The sequence below is a fragment of the Triturus cristatus genome, chromosome 5_1 (assembly GCF_964204655.1).
Source record: "Triturus cristatus chromosome 5_1, aTriCri1.1, whole genome shotgun sequence".
In the NCBI taxonomy this organism is placed as follows: domain Eukaryota; kingdom Metazoa; phylum Chordata; class Amphibia; order Caudata; family Salamandridae; genus Triturus; species Triturus cristatus.
In genome coordinates, this window is record NC_140587.1 from 181019463 (window position 1) to 181041388 (window position 21926).

General features: G+C 44.0%; 1 protein-coding gene across 1 annotated transcript in view; it reads right to left on the bottom strand.

Annotated features, from left to right (window-relative positions):
- Positions 1 to 15103, bottom strand: part of LOC146830604 (uncharacterized) — a 165114-nt gene extending 150011 nt beyond the window's left edge. Inside the window, exons 1-2 of the mRNA XM_085604056.1 lie at positions 15002 to 15103; positions 4895 to 5355 (exon numbers count right to left, since the gene is read on the bottom strand). Of these exons, the coding sequence (XP_085460182.1) occupies positions 4895 to 5336 (442 nt within the window). The 5' untranslated portion in view covers positions 5337 to 5355; positions 15002 to 15103. The remainder of the gene's footprint in view (positions 1 to 4894; positions 5356 to 15001) is intronic.
- Positions 15104 to 21926: the final 6823 nt, after the last annotated feature.

Consider the following 21926-nt stretch of genomic DNA (forward strand, 5'->3'; position numbering starts at 1 on the left):
TATTATTTATTTGACTTGCCCTTTTAAAGGAAAATCTTATTGTCTTGTATTTATTTTATGAACCCTGCAACTAAGAGAAAATAAGATAAAGACAAACTACTTTCTTTCATAATTTTTACGGTGTAGTGTCGTTTTTGGAACGGATGAACGCATGGTTATTGTGAGGGTGTGACGTACGCTTAACACGGTGCCTGTACCCCAACCGCTCGAGCCAAGCTACCGTTGTGCTGGGAACCTGGTGACTGCTAACCCGGTTGCCCGGTTTCCAACAATGATGAATAGATAGGAGTGGGCACTGCATAGAATAGATAGAAAGGAAGGTAGAGAGCAATAGCTAGTTTGTGAACGAAGTGGTGAATGAACTCCAGACAGAGGAGCGGAAAGAGTGTGTGAGAAAGAGAAAAAAGGGGAGGACAGGCCACAGACGTATAAAGAAAGTGAGTGTGCTTATGTACGCAGTAGACACCCAAAGAAGAAGAAGCGTGGATTTGAGGAATGGAAATTTTTAAAAGACACAGGAAAGAAACTGTGTCCGAAGACCTTAAATGAACCAATATGAGACTGTCAGGAAGAGTGCATGAGAGAGATAGAGAGAGGTGTGAGAGAGAGAAGGATGAGTGGGAGGTGCACCGGGGTGGGGGTGAAAGGTAAACCAGTGCACAGCCCTTGCATTTATGTGGGGTGTTTTTATGTTGCATAGTGTACAGTGTAAATATGTGGAGTGTGCTAATATGGACTCCCAGCCATGCTTTACAGACATTCCTCTTTTCTAATGAATTTATCCCTCTAACAGCCGCGCATGTCCACAACTCCTAGTAGGATCCCACATCTTCCCTATTATTAATCAACTTTAATTAATCTAACCCTCTTTACAAGAGTAGAGTAAATGCACAAGATCTCCATGGCACAAACCTAACCTTAAGGCAGCTGATCCTACAAGGAAAAAGAAGCACATTATCCTATCATTCACGAACCCTGGGATCCAGAGTAATGTGCTACTAGCTGCAGAGCTCTCCCAGTGCCTTATTTAGGCTTGTAAGCATTATGTACATATAATTTACAATATAAGAACTCTAAATATTCACATATTAAAAACCTATCATAACAGTTAATATTTTAATGTGGCACAGCAAGTATCCTTAGTGCTGCGAGGTGTCAAAACACATATCTCTCATACGTGAAAAGAATCAACACATCTCCTCCAAGTAGCTTTCCAAATCCACAATATGCAATTTCCACAAGAAAATATGAGGATCAAATTAATGCCTTGTTCCAGGGGTGAGAGGCGTCAGCTGATAATAATACAAGCAGGTTAGTTCCCCTTCCTTATAAAGGCCTTTCTATTCACTCAAAGGAGCTACAATGCGCTGTCAAAATAACTAACACTGACTACACTGCATCTCGGCAAACTGTTTTTTTCTGTCTTTTTTCCAGCCTCGGTGTAGGCATCATTATCAGTGGCACAATCTGCATTATTGTTAAATACAGGCACCTGCTGAGTACCAGCACTAGTGCCAAGCTTACAAGATACTAGAACACGCCTTAGAGCAAGGATCCAATTAGCATTATTACTAGTGCAACCTTGGAGGCCCATCCACCTGTACACTACTATCAAGAACGAACTGCTCGTGAAGACGGTTATCAATGCCAGCCTTACCATGGGCATCCTCTGGCCATTAATACCCTTGCCAGCCTTATTCTCTGAGAACTATTTGTAACAGCAGCAGCCTTCATGTAAAAAACAGTTGAGCATCGCGATGCATGCTAGCATTAAGCGGGAGGGCAGTTACTTGGCAGAGTATATAACGTCAGCCGCAGTGTGGGGCACCATCATCTGAGCCTGCCTCAGTGTTGGCATGTCCCTGGGCATTGTTAACAGTAGTGAAGACATCACCCTGCGAACTATCATTAATGCCAACCCTGGTTTTAGCACAATTTCTAATGGTACCCTTAACTAGAGTGGGCATCCCCTGGATGCCTATTTCTCAAACTCCTAATGTCAAGCCATTCACCAACCTGACCTCCCTGTCACCCCATCACCGCATGCTGTGCCAATCGGCATCGCTATTGCAGAAGCTGCCAGTACAGCCCAGCAAACATTTGGCACTCACCCACAGGTGACACGGAAGCCCGAAGGTGCTGAGAATGTCTGCCATAGCGCCCAGCATCTGTTCGGTTCGTCCCAGGGTCTTCTGAGGTGCCTTCATGGTTCCCACACCCCTAGGGTACCCAGCTGCCCAGCGCTGACATCAGCAACACAGACCCCGTCAATGACACCACTCGTAGGCACCCCTGGTGCCCTCGACCAGCTCAGACAAGAAGGTATGGCTTTACCCACTGCCTCGGTTGGGAACCAGTCCTCCCGGCCGTACGCCTCCAACTCCAGTGAACGCACAAATAACTCCTGGGCAGGAAGAGGCAGGCGCAGTGCAGACCCAGGCGTGGCCACAAGAAATAAATTGACAGTCATGATGGGCCGGGCCCGCGTGCAACGTCTTTCAAACTTTCCACATCATAATACGCCCAGCTGAGACGGAGCCTTTCCCAACTCCACAACTCACGCCCCCACCAGCGTGACGAGAGCCATATGTTCCGGGGAACTTCCGTAACTCAAAGCTGCGAGCCGCCGGCGCAGGAGGGTCTCATGGGCAGGGATGGGCACTGGAGGTGTGAGTCGGGAAAGGTGCCACAGAGAGCACCTCACACGTCAGACGGAAGGGTGCTTGAGAGCTCCATATGCATGACAGCACATGGGAGCATTGACAGAGAGCAAAACATGCGTCAGGCCATGACGAGGGAAGGCACAAAGGCGGGAGGGGGCAGAGGGCACGGGAGAAGCCATTGGACCGGGAAGAAAGTAGTCTGCAGTAAAGGGGCCAACAGCCATGGAAGGACTATAATGATGACATGGCCAATCACAAGGCAGCATTTACGACACAAACCAATGAAAAATATGGGCGGGGAGTGGGCGGAGCTTCCACGAAGCTTCCAGCTATAGTGTATACTGCATGCCTGCAAAGCAAGAAGCACATGCGCTGCAACGCTATGCGAGACCTAAAAAGGGCCAAACCATGCTCATGAAATGCATCAGTAAATCCAGCAGCAGGGCGATACATACAACATTATTATAGCACTTACAGTTGGTGACCAAACATAAGAGTATACAGGTATTAAAGCACTTTCCCACCCATTCCCAGGGGCATTTGCTATTCTTTCTACCTCAAAATCTCAGATCGGGTTGTATACATTTCGTCTCCTTTTTCTGGTATGAGTGGTGGTCTATTTTGGGATATTTCTTTTGCATTTTCAGTGACAGTGGCGTGAATTTTGTTCATCAGAGTTTTCTTGAGGTTGCATCCAGGGAATTTAATAACCACTGCGATAGCTGCATCTACAATAGGCAGTCTTCTTCAAGGTGAGCGTCTTTCTTGCATGCATTTATAACTGGCTATTGATCTGAGATCTTTTACACTAGTTTATGATTGGTGTTCCTATGTTAAAATTGGGGCCTCACCAACACTGGAAATGTCTGGTCTTCAGCCAGTTTGCACGTGACATGTCATCATTGGTGTTGCTATGTTAAAACTAGTGCCTCACCAATACTGTAATGTCTGGTCTTCAGCGTGCTTGACAGTTTTGATCTTTGATTTAAGGGAAGTCCAGAATAATATGTTCACAGAACTCTAACTCTAAAGTAACCAATCAAATTCTAAATGGCTCATTTAGAGAGATGATTAATTCTAGCCATGCGTAACTCATTTTAGGAAGACAGTGTTTCTACCAACATTTGGTCCACTACACTATTTAATGTTAGGCCGAGGGAACCACCAGCACTTATTTTATGGGTCTGGACCACTTTGCCATGTCTCACACAGTCTGCATCTGCTTTAATTTGCAGTGCAGACGGGGACAGGAAATCAGACATTTTATTTTGAAAATGGTTGGCTGAAATTAGGACTGCCGCTACAGGGAACCTTAGAGATTCTATATATTGATAGCACTCTTCAATTTCTGCAAACAAAAGAAGGAATGAGGCCTTCCTTACAGAGAAGGTGTATGCCTCTCTCCAGATGGACAGGTAGATGCCAGGGAGTTTCACGGGACCCAGGTTCATGGAGTGATGCAGGTCCTGTGGAACAGGGCAGAATAGAAAAACGAGTAATGTAACACCTGCTCCCTGGACTAGTGCCTCTCCTCACTCAGCTTCCTTAATACAATTATAGGGCCCAACACTTATATTTTTTGTAAATAAGCACTGGTATGATCCAAAGCAAAGAAAAACATTAAAAATGCACCCCATAGTGATATCTGGACTAAAGCTCTTTCTTAAGAATGTTCTGAGAAAACACTGAAACAGGAATGGCTATAGCCTAGATCAAGTATGGGTTTAATTGGGGAAGAAGTAGCACAACATGTAAATTTGCAAAGTGCACATTTCACCCAGAAATGTATCTTGGCGCTGAATAACAGATGTTTATGTTACTCAACTCAATGGTACTCATTTTATTGACTTCGGAAGGATGAAAGGCTGAGTGAACTTGCCAGAAGGTGAGCCCGTGAGTATGAGGTTAAACACAAACCCCTACAGTGGATGCATTAGTTCACTGAGCCACCAAATCCAGCTACAAAACACAGGGCTCACTCTTTATAAAGTTATTGTTTGTGCCCTTTCCCGGCGATAACATGTTTTTCATACAGCCCTTCATTGTCTACTGTTGCTAAGTACTGCAAATACCAGATGTTGCTGTTAACAAATGTAAAGGCACTCAATTTACCAACCTTAAAATGATGAAAGAATGATCTGACTTAGCTTAGCTTGTATTCTAAATCGTGGTCCACAGATCACACCCACTATTAGAAGCATTTAACTTACTGAGTCACCTTGCCATCTTACCTTGGGTCAGTTCGGGATGCCGTATGTTTGTGTACAGCTGACGCGGGTGCCCCTTCTGTGGGTGAATATCTGACATTTTAGGTGCTTCCTCAGATGCCTGGAGGCACTGTTGGTCCCCTGATGCTAAGCTATTTTCACTGCTGCTTGTACTGGCATGGCGATCTTTCTTGGGCGGACTCAACTTACTTCTGCTCCGACGCTTAGCTGCTGCTAGTACTGCACCAGGGTTTGCTGCCAGTGGGGCCATCTGCTGCTTGGAGGCAGTGTTCTGTGCTGGCGACATTGTTTGTACCTGGCTCCCATGGTCACGCAAACAATACCTCAGCTCTACATTCTCCTGCATCAGAGCCACCATCTTCCGGAGCTCACCATTTTCAGACAGAAGTCGCGTGTTCTCGTTGCGCAGACTCTCCACCTCACGAGTCTTCACAAATGAATCCATTCTTTCGGAGGGGACCTGTCTACATTCAGAATAAAAGAAACAGGCACATCAAGCCAAAATGCAGAATATTACCCCATGTAGCAACTGTATCATCTCATAAATATGCATTTCCCACACCTACTAAAACCTTCTAATTCATGGTAGGAATGAGATTTCAAAATACACATTATTCATTTTTAAACGTTGCAATTTTAGTAGATTATATTTTAGGAAAATGGCTGATTTGGGTCAGGTTCAACTTCAGAAACATTTTGCAAAAAAAAGTAAACATATGTAATTCATAAAGCAATTTGTTCAAGCAAATTCTTAACAAGCAGTCATTAAAGAAAAGACACAAGTCATTAAAGAAAAGACATACATTTGTAATCACCTTCACCTTCACTTGCGACATCCAAAAAGCCTACATAACATTCTCCAAATCAGAATAATCAAACTGCCCATAATCAATGTGAACTGGACTTTTCCAGAAACTACATAATCACCAAACTCTATATAATCACAAAACCCTCTCTTCAATTTCGAATAGGTAAAGTCAATGTCTACTACTATTAAAGCAACTCTGGTTTTGTAATTCAAGTGCAACATAGCAAAATCTTATCGCCCACAATAAAAACAAATCATTTTTTAAAGCCCTCAGTAACTTATAGCACAGTTCATGAACACTGCTGCCTGTCTTTGTTGAGGCAGAGAAACACAAGCACATTTTCCTAGGTCTCCAGAAGCCTTGTTTCTAATAGAGGAAAAAACATCCAAGGTGCTTAGTCATGACCTACAAAATCCTGCACCAGTTTGCTGTCAAATTTCATAACTCTTACCTATGTCACTTCTCACACAGTAAGGTTTTCTTCCCTCTTGTTGTTAACCATTCTCTACTTCCAAAAAGTAAGCAGAGGGAGGTTATGCTTTTTTAACCAGGAACACTTCTTATATATGTAAGCTACTATGAATGACCACTAGCCTTCAAATGCAATCCGCAAACTTGGCCTCAGTGTTTTGATTGGTTCATACATTCTTCCACTACTGATGCAAGACCTAGAATTGCAGTGCATGTCAGGTACTAGCTTGTATCCCTCTATATCCCTACTTCCTTTACTCCCTGTCTTTCTACCCCCCTCTTTTTAACTCCAACCCCTTTATCACCCCCAACACAACCTTCTTTAATCCCCATCGCCTCACTAAGTTTTCACTGACTGCCAAGATAACAGGGGCGGCTATATTAAAGTAGATTTTACCCCACCGAAGATGATTGATTTAGCATGCGCACGCAGCTGGCATCTTTAAATGTTTTTTTTTTCCACAAATCCAATTCAGACCTGTCCACCGTAGATGCGTCTCTGATACAAGTGCTTTACTCTTGTTGGCTACCTGATATCACTCAGCACCCCTCAGTGAAAAACATCCTGTTTCTTTACGCATCTTAAAGTCTGATGTTTGAATATTTTGAAAATTACCCAATCTCCTTTATTGCGCAGCTCACAGCAGCAACAATGAAGAGATCTAGAACTTCAAAACATTTTAACACAGTATATAGTCCATGTGCACGTAGTCTTCTCCCTTCTTTGTTGCTGCTGGTCAAATGTACTCCTACTTTCTTTATCCTTGATGCGTGCCTGTTTGAACATGTTGTTTGTTTAGATTGGAGTGGGTGGTGGCTGATTGGGTGACTGTACCCTCTACCCCCTCCCCACCCACTTCGCAGCACTGAATTTAATTAACATTATTTTTTAATGTTCTCCTGATATCTTTTACAATATTGTGCTATACTGCGGGCGCTCTTATTGATTGTGCCTGCCTTCTTTATCCATGACTGTGCCTGCCTTCTTTAAAATTCCCCCCTCGCCCCCTCGCACTGTTTTTCAAATCCTATTTTTATCGTCAACGAGGTGGAGAGCTTCCGCCTCCGCCTTCTGATACTTGTACCCTTAGGGAGTCAGACGGAGACATTCTCGCCTCCGACCGACTCTTTTTCGTAACTTTCTTTGGCTCCTTCAGGCCGAGGAAAGCTCTTCTCACACGGGACCGGCGTCTTTCAAATGCCGATCCCGTGCTGAGAGACGCGCTGTTACTGAGTCTCCATGGTAACCCTGCGGCCTCAGCTGAAGCTCGGCGGGGGCTGCGCAGGGTTACCGTGGTAACAGGACACAACGGAGATCTCCGTACGAGCCCTATTAAGAAACGGGCTCTTGGAGGTCTCGTTTAAATAAATCCAAAGGCTTTTCTCCAAGCATATAAAAATGAATAGCCTGACTAACCTGATTTCATGCTTACGCCACTAATTACCATCCGGGCTGCTCTATCCACATTTAAAAAAAATTTTAAAAAGGGGAAAACAGGTCAAGGACCATAGTAACAGAGAAAGGACTAAATCCATGAACACCCTCAATTAGAGGAGAGATCCTTACTAAACCATAGAAACAGAGAAAGGACCTACATAATAATCCCTGAATACCCTCAATTAAAGGAAAGATCCTTAGCAAACCATTTTGTTGAACCAAGTTAGGTTACCATAACAATTAAGGCAGCCATTTCATGCGCTTAACACTCCCACCTGTTTTGACAGTTGGAAGTTCACTAACGCTGTAGCAGTTTTCTGTGTCTGAGCTTAACCTTAGTTATGTCTTCAGAACCTTCAACCAGCTCCATGAATAAAACAAAAAAATGAATGTGTGTCTTCATGTAACGTAACTGGTGCTCTGTAAAGCGCTCTGATACCTGATTGGATTCGGGTCAAGTTTGCGCTATATAAAACTATAAAACTCTGCAAAAAAAAAAAAAGATAAACTAGAAGGTCTTATTAATAAGGCCCTAGATAGGGTAATGGGGTCTCTTGATGACACCATGAATAAAAAACTAGAAAGCCTATCTAAAAGAGGCTGGCCATCCACAAGACCTCAGGAGGAGCCCACAGAGCCAACAATGGCGCAAAGGAAAAGGCCAATTAACGACAACCCTCCAAAAGGTACCAAAAAGCCTAAGAACTCCAACCCTACCGTTTTGACCTCATGCTCTAGCGGTGACAATGACAGTGCCTCGGGCACAATAGATGGGCAGCATAAAGACCCGGCTTTACATATCCCTATTGACAGTGATGATGGGCAGGAGGATGAGATTGATCACTCCGACTCCTCTGAGGAGGAAGGTGACATTTTGGATACTTCAGGTGAGGCATCAAGGGCCTCAGGGTCTAAAATGGGTATTGTTGACCCCTTTGGAGAGTATATGTTCGACCCCCTCCTCATAAAACATCCCCTCTCTCCTGAGTGGGTCGAGCTAGCTAACAAAGAAGGGGGAGCTTCCTCTTAAGGCCTCCTCTTTGGGGAGGAATTTATCAAATAAATGGCTAAATATGTAGGAGTTTTCAACTCCATTCAAAAGTCTCAAAAAGATATTTAAAAAGTCTTCAACAACAGAATTTTTGGAAGGGCCGGGAGAATACGGGGTCAGTTCCCCGGCCGTGTGCATTTTTCATCAAGACCCTTCATGGCTTGAGGAGGAAGATCCTCACAATCTGGATTTGGAGGTCAGTGTCCTTCTATCCCCAAAGACAAAGATTCTGAGGAAGAGGTTTCAGGGGTGAAAGAAGGCAAAGAGGTTTTTCAGCAGGTAAGACTAACCAAAGAACTTTCAGATACCCCTATTAAGGGAGGCTAGGCCTTTTTTGTGGGAACTGGAACATAGTGAGCCAAGACCCTCGGGTATTAGATACTGTCAAAGGTTACAAGATAGAATTCATAGATTTACCCATCCAGGAGAGACTCCCTCAAGAAATACGGTTCTCCCAAAAACATTCAGCCTTGGTGACTTAAGAGGTAAAAGACCTGTTTGCCAAAGGTGTAATCCGAGAGGGAAAAGACATTCACATCGTCAGCAATGCCTTTCTAGTAGAAAAGAAGGACAAAAAGATGAGACCCGTTATAAATCTAAAAGACTTAAACCAATGCGTGGTTTACCGCCATTTCAAAATGGAAGGAATCCACCTCCTCAGCGATGTTTTAAGGAAAGGGGATTGGCTTACTCGCCTAGATCTGAAGGATGCTTATTTGACCATCCCTATCTGGCCCCCGCATCAGACGTTTCTACAAGCTAAGGCAGTTTTGCAGCCTCCCCTTCGGTCTGTCGTCAGCCCCTTGGTGCTTCACCAAGGTACTGCACCCAGTGGCAGGTTGGCTAAGAAGCAAAGGAGTAAGACTAATTTTATATCTGGGCGACATTTTGATACTGGCTCAATCCAGAGAGGTGGCTTTCCAACACACAGACCTTGCAATAAAACTCTCAGAACACCTGGGTTTCGTTATAAACACCAAAAAATCTTCTACAACTCCAAGCCAGGACACACAGTTCATGGGTTTTACGGTTAATACAGTCCAAGCAGATTTGAAATTACCAGGGGAAAAACTAAGGAAGGAGTCAAGGAAAATTCTAAAGATCCATTCTTTCCCACTAAGGACTTTAGCAAGAGTACTGGGCCTGTTGTCCTCGTCTATCCAAGCCATATATCCGGGACCCCTATATTATCGGGCCCTTCAGAGACTCAAAGCCAAAGCCCTCAGAGAGAACCCATCCTATTCTCAGATAGTTTACCTGGACTCAGACTCCAGGAAAGAGATACTCTGGTGGTTGAGAAATGCAGAGGCCTGGAACGGCAGAGCGATCTTTGGGGAAGAACCAGACTTAATAATAGACTCAGATGCAAGCCTAGTGAGATGGGGTGCCTCATGCGGCAACTCATCGACAGGGGGGCTCTGGACTCCCCAGGAGAAGGAACTACATATCAACTGCCTAGAACTACTGGCAGGATCCTTTGCAATCCAGAGCTTTACCAAGGATTTGATGAAGTGTTCAGTCATGCTTCACATGGACAACGTATCTGCTGTGAGATACGTGAAGAAGATGGAAGGCCCTCATTCCAAAGGGCTCTCAGACCTAGCCAAGAATTTCTGGGTGTACTGCCTCAGCAAGGGCATCTCAGTGATTGCCGAACATATTCCGGGCTTGAACAATGGGGTAGCAGACTGGTTCCCCAGGAATTTCAAAGATTCGAGCAACTGGAAACTGGACAGAGAGGTTTTTCTAACCATCCAGTCACTATGGGAACCCTTTGGAATAGATCTGTTTGCAGACAGAGTCAACACTCAACTGCTGAAATTTTTCAGCTGGAGGCCGGACCCTCTGGCCTTAGGGATAGATGCGTCCTTTCAGAATTGGATTGGTATGAGACCTTTTCACTTTCCTCCTTTTGCCATGCTTCCATGTCTACTTCTTCGAGTTCGAAGAAACAAGGAGATCCCAGGCATGGTTCCCCATCCTGATGGAGATGAGTGTGGATTTTCCAATTCTCATTCCAACCTTCGAGAAAATAATTACAGGTTCTCAGGGAGAATGTCATCCCCTTGTTCTTCAGGGCCTCCTGTCATTGATGGCATGGAGGATTTCAGGAGACAGTGGCCACTCCCGGGACTTTCGGAGAGCGATTTCAGACTCATTTTAGAGTCCTGGGCACCTGAAACAAGGAAAGCCTATAGATTGACTTGGCGTAAATGGGTTTGTTGGTGCCTTCGACGGAATTACGATCCCATTTCAGCTGATGTAGTTCAGGTTGTCAATTTCTTTGCATCAGGCCTGGCTTATCGAACTGTTAATGTCTATAGATCGGCCATCGCAGCAGGGCACTGCTTGGTAGATGGTACCTCGGTAGGCCAAAACTTATTAACTAAAAAGCTCACGAGAAGTATGCATGTTTTAAATCCACCTTTGCCCAAATATTCTGCCCTATGGGACGTAAGGGATGTCCTTAGAGTAATTGCCGATTGGGCTGAGAATTCTACTCTCTTACTAAAGAAACTGTCCTGTAAACTGACTGTTTTACTGTGCCTTGTCTCTTTCAGACGTACGTCAGATGTTAAAGCCTTAGATATCACCAGTAGGGCTTATCAACCTGAGAGAGTTTGTTTTTTCCTAAAGAAACAAACTAAAACTATGTCATCTTCTGTTTTCCACCCGTTTTTTTCCACAGAACGAATGTTTGTGTGTAGTGAAGAGCTTGTTGGAGTACGAAAAAAGAACCTTAAGTTTAAGAGGTCTTGTCGATCAATTATTAATATCTCACAGGATTCCCCATAGAGCAGTTTCCTCTCCCACCTTAGCAAGATGGGTTAAGGATGTTATGAAAGAAGCTGGAATTGATATTTCCATTTTTGGTGCTCATTCTCTTAGATGGGCCTCGGCTTCCAAAGCCTTTATTCTGGGTGGTGGCCTTCAAGATATCCTTAGGGCTGCGGATTGGTCAAATGAATGCATTTTCAAAAGATGTTATTTGAAACCTGTATCTAATGTTATTGATAATGTGTTGAACACACTTCAAACTTGCATAATATTGGCCTCCGTGCCGTGCCATAAAATTAAGATTTTTCACAGCCTGGTGGGCAGAAAATCTGGATTTTATTAAGGACACGGAGGCTAAGATTATCCCTCCTCTATTGATCCCACCCTGGGAATATAATTTATTTTTGTTCTCTTGTCTTGCAGATTAAATGTTTCAGAGACCTTTTTGATGTCTTCAGTAAAGTTTTTCAAAAAGAATTCGGAAGTTTTCTTGTTCGCTGCACAAAGAAGGGAGAAGACTACGTGCACATGGACTATATACTGTGTTAAAATGTTTTGAAGTTCTAGATCTCTTCATTGTTGCTGCTGTGAGCTGCGCAATAAAGGAGATTTGGATATTCTTAGCCTCCGTGTCCTTAATAAAATCCAGATTTTCTGCCCACCAGGCTGTGAAAAATCTAAATGTGCCGATGATTTAGCTAAATGTTGCCTGCTGTTAACTTGCTTGATACTGACTTGATGAGGGGTCAGTAGGTTTGTAGTAAAGAGACAGCATGGACTGATGCAATGTACCAATTCAGGACAAGTGCTGTTGCGAATTGGCCTCATGATGCAGGCGCTCAACTGATATTCATTGGTGCCTGTGGCACACTGACACTGGCATCTATGACTAGCGGTGTGAACCAGTGCAGAGCAGCTAAAAAAATAAGTATCTGCAAAAAGCTGGACTCACTTCACCTTGGTCTAGACTGTAGACCACCAGCTTTGTTAGAAGCTGGAGGAACAGAAGCAGCAAGATTAGGAGGGTATCAAAGAAGAAAATGCAAGTTGGCTCTGAAGACAGAAAGAGCAACGGTGTTGTAGTGTGTCTTTACTTTCAATGTGGTTAAAGTGTCACAGCATTCTTATTTGCCTGTCATATAATTCTTGTGAGTAAGAAGGTTCCACTGTTGTCCTGTAGGGCAGTCAACCTGGAGTTTCTGACTGGACTACAGTTGACCCTTTGAGCTCCTCATAGCGCTCTTTGTGGGCTTAAATGCATTTTAGCTGGCTTTTTCTATTAAACTGATTGCCAGCAAAATCACTACGCTTCCTGCCTCATTGGATTACGTCAATTGACAAAGGAGAGGGCTGGCAGAAGGAGGGAAAGAAAACGTAAGCAGGAGCTCTCTTTTTTCCAGTTCCGTATGTGAGTAGATCATCCAGGTATTTTTCCCTTTCATTTCAGGGATCAGTGGTGATAAGTATCTCATAATAAACCAGGACTACAAGTCTCAGAAAGAAAAATAAATCTTGACTGGATTAGCTTCTTATGCATAGTCATGGAGAACTTGAGAGGCCTGCTCAAGAGTACATTGTGAATCAAAGTGATGGGAACTTATTTGGAACTAAAGGGCTGAACAGGAGGGGGAGCAAGCAACATTCAGGCGAGAAAGAATATCTGGGATTAAAGAAGGGAGAAGAGCCTCAAATTTCAAAGGAATAAGGTTCCGTAAAGCAGAGAAAGAAGAATTGAAAGAAGAGATGGGGTGCTTGGTTCAAGTATGGAAAGGAGACCCTGGATGAAGAAGGGAAAGAGTAGACTTGATAAAATGGGGAATTGAGAGCCGGGATGAAGAAGGGAGAAGAGCACTCTATTTTGTATGGGTGGACTATATTCATGGTTAACACGCACCTTCATGTATTCCTATGGTTTGCAGTTTCTAATGATTATTAATATGTATTCAGTAGAATCATTCAAACATTCACTATAGTGAAGTGTTATAGTATGATTATGTATGTATCATCATGCCTGCATATACAGAGAGCAGGACAGTCTTACAGCCACATAATGTAACTGTGTTTTGTTTAAGTTGCCCGAGATCTTAGGCCCAAGACTGTAGTTGTTTTTGCACATCCTTTGCTTCTCAAGAAATAAATAATTAACTGCATGTTGTTTTCGAGAAATAGCAGTGTTTTCATCCTACTGCAGGTATTGGAATGCCAACTCGTTAATTTCAGATTGGAAAAGATACAACGAATGCTTTGAAGACAGTTGGAAGCGAGAAAGGAGGACGCCTTTCATGCCTGGCTGGCCTGGGAGCCAAGGTCGACTTGGTGAACAAAGAAAATTAATTAATAGATCATGAACCTCCCCACATAGAAAAAGTTGCAATGGAAAGTTTTACCAGGATGTCTCAGAAAATCTAATTCTATATTGCATGATGAGCAGGGACAGAGACCCCAGACTTCTGCTAGCTTTCGGAGAGAAGGGAGCATTTTAGAACAAGCTCCTAACCTTAAGCACTTTAACCCATTTGACGTGAGTACTTCTCAGGAAGTTAACACATGCTGACACCTTTGGGAATAGATGGAAAGGTATTAGATCTTAGATAGCATCTCCTTTTAGTATAGTGTAGGGACAGATTTGTTTTATTTCTAATGAAAAGAGATTTGGACTCTGCCTCCATCTTGAGTTGCATATTGATTCTGGAATTTACCATTGTATTCCTTTGATGGCGAATCACTTATATTCGTAGAATCGGCTCTGTATTGATTTTTATATCTATATATGTTAATTTTGAGATGTGTATACATCTTATTATTCTTGGCTTTTTAATAAATTGACAACCCCAAAGTCGGAGTCTGTGGTCCTTTCAGGTATGTTATATTGATGTATTGTTATGAAGTGTTTCTTCCCCTCCATCACTTTTAGTAGGTAAATAAAAGACCATTGGCGCTAAATTCTAAGAAGACCAGGGTGTAATTTAGCTTAATCAATACCAATTGAGTTTGAAGAGCCAGTTTTTTAAGCTAACAAACATACTGTCATGTTATCTTTCACCCTCTTAGAGTCTCCTTCAGTTTCTTTCCCCGATTTGTTTAGCTAAATCTCCCCATTTGCTTGTTCCCAAATGTTGCCATATATGACTCCCATTGATGGTCTTCATTGCACCACTCAATTATCAACCTCTTTTGCTCCTGCAAAGTCGACTGGTATAATTATCCTAGAACAACGGTGAGACAGAGTAGTCACTAGTCAGAATTATGAAACGATATACTTTAAAACATCAGATAAATAAAATTTCAAGCGACAGTAAAATGTTACAAAAAAGAAACACCGGCAATAATAAATATTCGTAATATCAGCAGGAAAACGTAACATGCCCACGAGGTCCGGTCTACATAGTCTAAAAAGAGCATAAAAGGCAACAAAAATGCGTCTGAAATGTCGCTAAAGTGACTCAGATTCCTTTGAAAATACTTCGTTATTAAGACATTCATAATAAAACACAACAACCAAACACAATTGGTAAAATAGCTTTAGAAGGGCCCAAATATCGCAGCTTTCCTATTTCTCTTACCTGGAGAGCTATACCCGGAGCGGACCGGCGGAAGCTGCCTTTCCCCCTTCGGAGGTCGGCGTAAGGGGGAGCCGCAGGGGAGGACACACTGCGGCCGCTCTGTCCAGGGACGAACTGAACTCCAACGGCAGCAGGCATTGGGTGTTCTCAGCCCCTTCAGACACTCTGTACTGTGACGTCACAGGCACGTTCTTGGCTCGTGGCGCCGCGTGCCCGGATAATCTAATTGAAAATGGCATTTTCTCGTACAATTCGGACACCGATGAGTAGCTGAGCAACTCTGCAGAAGGCCAAAAGGTGGTGGTAACGAGAGTGTACTTAGTCCCCCCACTACTTTTAGAGAGGACAGGTTGCTCTATTAGCCCTTGGAGGCCTCTCCTTCCATGTGAGCCGGCGCACTGCAGGCTGTCGTGATGTGAGCATATTGTTTTCTCGCCAGGAGCGTTGTGGCGGCTGATAAGGGGTGTTGTGTTAGAGAATCAAACTCTCTATTTTAGTTGCTCACGATTGCCATGAAGTGTCCGCAATTCAAAGGCTGTCTGATACCACCCTTCCCTTTGAACCCTAAACTGCTTATTCAGGATGATTAAAGAAAGTATAGTGAGAGCATGATTCTGGGTGCTTTTTGGTGTAACCATAGCTGCCAAGGTTTCAGATTGCTGTGTGTGACTTTTTCATAAATTCTGTGTAATTATGTGTGACACTTCAACTATGAGTGACACTTTGTCGCAACCAAAATCAAGCAATGAAAACCAGGAAAACATATAAATATGAGCAGTTAAACCCATTTGAGCAACAAGACATTCTAAGAAGATGTTAAAACTGCTGGAAAGCAAAGCACCAGAAACCGAAGCACCTAGTTCTCTTCTAAGCTGATCATGCTGTCAAACAAAACGAGGACTCCGGTCTGCACCAGTCATGTACAGTGTGCGCCGCGCCACTGCAAACAAAAGAATGTTTCTGTAAAATGACCCGGTCAGTTATTGTAATAGGATTAGATTATGTTTTTCAAAAAACGGCGCAGTTTGCTTGCCACTTGCTCACCTCAAGTACAGAGAATAACATGACTGCTGTAGTGGGGGATAAACAGAGAGGGAGGCGGATAAGGACTGTTTTCCATGGGTCTCCTCACTTGAAAGCACACATCCACGTTCGCTAGGGTACGGAATGCAGCCACGGTGCACTGCAGACTCCACTACCGAACCTTTGATCCGGTGTTCTTCTTTAATTTCTTCTGCTCTGACGTAAAATAACAAGCTTTACCTAATCGCTTTCTTGACTGCTCAGTTATAAATCTGGCCTAATCAATGAGTAAAGGGACATCCGTTTTATTTAAGAACACTGATAGTTTTATGAGTTCAGAGTTTTCACTTACTTCAATTCGAGGCAGGCGACGAGCGAAGATGACGCCATGGCAATAGGTGCCTCCCCCCGGGCTGGGACATGCTCTCACAGCTGCCGGCAGCAGCCCTCCAGCAGGCTCGGGTCGGGCCCGAGTTGGTTGAGCCCTATTCCAGGCCAGGGATCATTATTTTACCCTGCAGCAGCTATCGCTACAGGGCGGCAGCAGGCTCACAACTGAGTCAGACCCCACTGCCGCCAAGGCTGGTGGGGTCTGGTGAGCCTCTGGAGGCTGAGGCAAGCCTGCGGTGGTGCGAGGGTTCACGGCACGGGTCACAGTGGCTTGCGCATAACCTCAGCTGGCTCTACCAAGACAGAGCGCGGACCCATCTCACTGTCCAGTGACATCAATTATGGACAAGTCACCAAAATAATTATTGCGGAGTGGCGGGCAGCGGCGGCAAACTAAAAAAAAGCATAACTGCCGCACACTCAGAGTGATTGTGGATACACTGTTGCAATCACGTGATCACGTCACGTGAATGCCATGCCCCTGGCCGGCCTGCAGCAGCTGTGCTATAATGAATGCTTAGTGGTGCAGCCAACGCAGCAATGAGCCACCTAGTCGGCGCAACACTCCTGACCTGCCAGCCATTCTAGCTCACTAGACTATGCACGACACTCTGCCAGTGCAGCATGCGGTCCGCCGCTGCTTGCTCATCAGAAGTATTTGGCCATGGCGGCAATTTAGGTCCTGCTCGTCTCTTTCTCTACACTGGGGGAGGTATCAAGGAGGCGCTACAAATGCGTGACCTGGCATTTTATTGTGGTGATGCGGACCACTGCCCAAAAATGCGTTAGTATCACGCCTGATGCGTGATACTTGGCAGCGCTGTGTAACTAGTATAGCTGTAGAATAGGACTGGTTCCGCGGCAGCTCATCAGAGGCGCAACTAGAGCCAAATTTCTGGAGTGGGGGCTAATTCTTCCAGCAATAGGCAGAGTGGATATGCAGGGAACCTAAGAAGGGGTGAAAAAACAACAAAGCCTCGTTAACCCCTTAACTGCAGGGCCTTTTCCCCCCCAGTGCTGAGCCCTTTTTTGGCTATTTGGGGTAGTTCGCGATTAGGCCTCTGTAACAGTTTGACCACATTAGGTATCCACGTCAAATTTGCGTCCTTTTGTTCCAACATGATGGTGATTCTAAACGTACCCAGGGTTTGTGGGTTCCCCTGGAGGGGATCCAGAAATTAGCCAAAATAAATGTAAATTCTTTTTTTTAGTTGGGAAAATGGGGAAAAAAAGGGCTACAAATGAAAGCGTCTGTTTTTTTCCCCTGCAAATGGTATAAAAAAAAAGGTTGTGGTGGTGAAATCACCATTATTCCAGCTTTCAGGGACAAGCAGACTTTTGTCAGAAAACCAACATTTTTACACAGTTTTGGTATTTTTCTGGGACGTAGCCCATTTTTGCTATTTTTTGTGCTTTCAAACTTTTTCCAGCTAATGGTAGAAATGGGTGTGAAAGTAATAATGGATCCTGGAAAGCTATACATTTTAGAAAAGTAGACAAAATTCTAAATTTATCAAGGGGTCATTTGTGTATATCCTTCAAGGTTTCTTTATAGAAACTAACCATTAAATATAAGAAAATTGAAAATTAGTTGAAAAAAACAGACATTTTTGTCAAAGTTTTCACCTGTAACTTCTTCTAATTATGACAGTTGTTTGAAATCAATATACCGTTGCATCCGCTGGACCCAGAGCCAACAACTGAGAAGCGTCTTGCAATGGTGTTTTTTATTATGTACCGGGTATTAAGCAATTAATTTGGGTAACTATATACATGGAAAAATCTGTATGAAAAACACCTATGTATTTCTGAAATTGGAACAAAATATAGAGTTTAGTAACAGTGGATATTGGCACATTTTTGAAATTGTGAGTACCCATACTAGCATGAGAATTATAGGTCATTTTTCAAAACAACTTCTTTTTTATACATTGTCTTTCATTTGGAAGGCAGAAATGCATTGAAAGTCAATATGTAATAACAGTTGCTCTACAATTCTGTGTTACCCTAAGTCTCCTGATAAAAATGGTACCTCACTTGTGAGGGTAGGCCTAGTGCCCGCGAAATGGCCCAAAATGCAACGTGGACACACCACATTTTCGCAGTGAAAACAGACACTTTTTTGCAAAGTGCCTAGCTGTAGATTTTGAACCCTAGCTCTGCCGGCACCTGGGGAAACCTAGTAAACCTATAAATTTTTCTAAAACTAAACACCCAGGGGAATCCAGGATGGGGTGACTTGGCTGGCTTTCACCAGGTTCTGTTACTCAGAATCCCTTGCAAACCTAAAAAATTGTCCAAAAAACCACATTTTCCTCACATTTCTGAGGTGGAAAGTTCTGGAATCTGCATGTATCCACAAAATTCCACCCACCCTGCATCCCCCAAAGTCTTCCAAGAAAAATGGTACCTCACTTGTGTGGGAGGCCCAAGTACCCGCGACAGGAAACAGACCAAAAAGCAACGTGGACACACCACATTTTCGCAGTGAAAACAGACCCTTTTTTTGCAAAGTGCCTAGCTGCAGATTTTGAACCCTAGCTCTGCCGGCACCTAGGGAAACCTAGCAAACCTAAACATTTTTAAAAACTAGACACCCAAGGGAATCTGGGACAGGGGGACTTGGCTGGCTGTCACCAGGTTCTGTTACCCAGAATCCCTTGCAAACCCAAAACATTGTCAAAAAAAACAATTTCCTCACATTTCTGAGGTGGAAAGTTCTGGAATCTGTGTGGATCCACAAAATTCCATGCACCCGCGTTCCCCAAAGTCTTCCTAGAAAAATTGTACCTCACTTGTGTGGGAGGCCCAAGTACCCGCGACAGGAAACGGCCCAAAACGCAATGTGGACACACCACATTTTCGCAGTGAAAACGGACCCTTTTTTTGCAAAGTGCCTAGCTGTAGATTTTGAACCCTAGCTCTACCAGCACCTTTAGAAACCTAGCAAGCCTATACATTTTTGAAAACTAGACACCCAAGGGAATCCAGGATGGGGTGACTTGGCTGGCTCTCATCAGGTTCTGGTACCCAGAATCCCTTGCAAACCTAAATATTGTCCAAAGAAAACACATTTTCCTCACATTTCTGAGGTGGAAAGGTCTGGAATCTGTGAGGATCCACAAAATTCCACCCACCCCGCGTTCCGCAAAGTCTTCTGAGAAAAATGGTACCTCACTTGTGTGGGAGGCCCAAGTACCCGCAACAGGAAACGGCCCAAAACATATTGAGGGTACATCAAAATTGCCTATCACAAAACAACCTGGTTTTGCAAGGGGGGTCACCTGGGCTTTTGGCCCTGTGCTTGGCGGCCGTCTAGGGAAACCTACCAAACCCACACATTTCTGAAAACTAGACACTAGGGGGGTTCCGGTGAAGTATGAATTGCGTGGATCCCCCAATGCTTTCTTACCCAGAATCCCCTACAAACCTCAAATTTAGCAGAAAAAAATCACCTTTTCCACACATTTTTGTGTGGGAAAGTTGTGGCATCACCGGGTAGACACAAATTTACCGAGCTGACCCCCCTTGCAAAACCAGGTTGTTTTGTGATAGGCAATTTTGATGTCCCTTCAATACGTTTTGGGCCCTAGCCTGTCGCGGGTACTTGGGCCTCCCACATGAGTGAGGCACCATTTTTATCAGGAGACCTTGGGGAACGCTGGGTGGTAGGAAATTTGTGTCTGCCCAGTGATGCAACAAGTTTTCCACACAAAAAGGTGTGGAAAAAGTGATTTTTTCAGCTATATTTGAGGTTTGCAGGGGATTCTGGGTAAGGAAACGTTGGGGGATCCACACAAGCCATACCTCCCTGGAACCCCCCACGTGTCTAGTTTAAAAAAAATATGGGTTTGATAGGTTTCCCTAGCTGGCCACTGAGCACGGGGCCAAAAACCGAGGTGACCCCCTTGCAAAACCAGGTTGTTTTGTGATAGGCAATTTTGATATCGCCTCAATACGTTTTGGGCCCTAGCCTGTCGCGGGTACTTGGGCCTCCCACACAAGTGAGGTACCATTTTTATCGGGAGACCTGGGGGAATGCTGGGTGGTAGGAAATTCATGACAGCCCAGTGATCCCACAACTGTCCCACACAAAAATGTGTGGAAAAAGAGGTTTTTTTCAACTAAATATGCGGTTAGCAGGGCATGTTGGGTAAAAAAAAAGCAGTGAGAGCAACGCAAGTCATTCACCCTTGTACTTCCCCCTTTGTGTACTACTAAAAAATGTGAAGGCTTGCCTAGGTGATGACTGAACTACGGGAGAATGTCCCCTGCTACCCATTTTGACAATAAAATAATCTAAGGCCATTAAACCGCCACAAATATAAATCTAACACTAATTTGATAAAGCTAATCCACCACTTACACTGGTTGGTTTTAGCACCTCCAAGAAACGCTGGCTTCAAAGCACAAATACTTATCAAAGTATAAAAATATTGAAGCCAAGCCTTCTGAAGGTGAGCCACAAAGCCACTTCACGGCACCAACCGCTTTATGGTCCATTCACACGCCATTCACACACCACACACAAGACTTCCATACCGCCAGCCACGGGCCCAAACAACCAAATCACTTCCACTCACACAAACATACCGCCGCCATGCAAGGGCTCATCACATTCATATACCACAAGACATAATGAGTTTGACTGCATTTTACCACCTGTCATGTCTCTCCCTCCTTCTTCCTGAACGTTACCGAACGCATGCCGAGTGAGCCTTTAATACTGGCTTCCAAGACAGCCACATGAGGCTCAGGAAGACATGTCTTTCATGCGCCTTTGGCGCACTCACTATGCTAAATCCAACTCCTTCCAGTTTGTGGATGCAAGTTGGGGGGGTGTCCGATTATCCTTATAGGCCATATCTCAAACTGAGTGAGCATATCTACCTTTGAAACTAAGGCAGACATGCTGGAACTTTTCAAAAGATAACATCATAAACTATGAAGGATGGATGAATGTGAAACAATGGTACTCCGTGACAACGTAGCATATGTCCAATCCACCGTTATGTGCAGTGACTGTAATGCACTTATCATACAGCAAACTGACCATCTACTAAGTTCTAACGGAGGATGAACATGGCAAGCAGCATTAACCCATAAGTGCTACTGTAAATTCAGTGTGAGTGTGGCAGCAATGGATTTGAATCTATGGGTGAAGATGAAGTCAGGACGTGTATCTATACTACCTTTACTATCTGCCTTCTACCTTTGCAATATTCCTCGGAAAGCGCACCTACCGTAAGCTGTTCTAACCCATTCGTGTGTCTGTCCTCAGAGTCCTGACTAATCCTGTCCAATTGTTAAGAGACCCTATACTAATGCCTTCCATCTCTAGCTACTTGAAGCTTGAGTGAACATTTCTGTCACGTGCTATCAATGCTCTCACAATGCTCTATCCAACTCCTTCCAGTTTGTGGATGCAAATTGGGGGGTGCCCGAGTGGGCTGCAAAAACATTTCTCGAGCTGAGCAAGCATATCTACCTTTGAAACTAAGGGAAACATGCT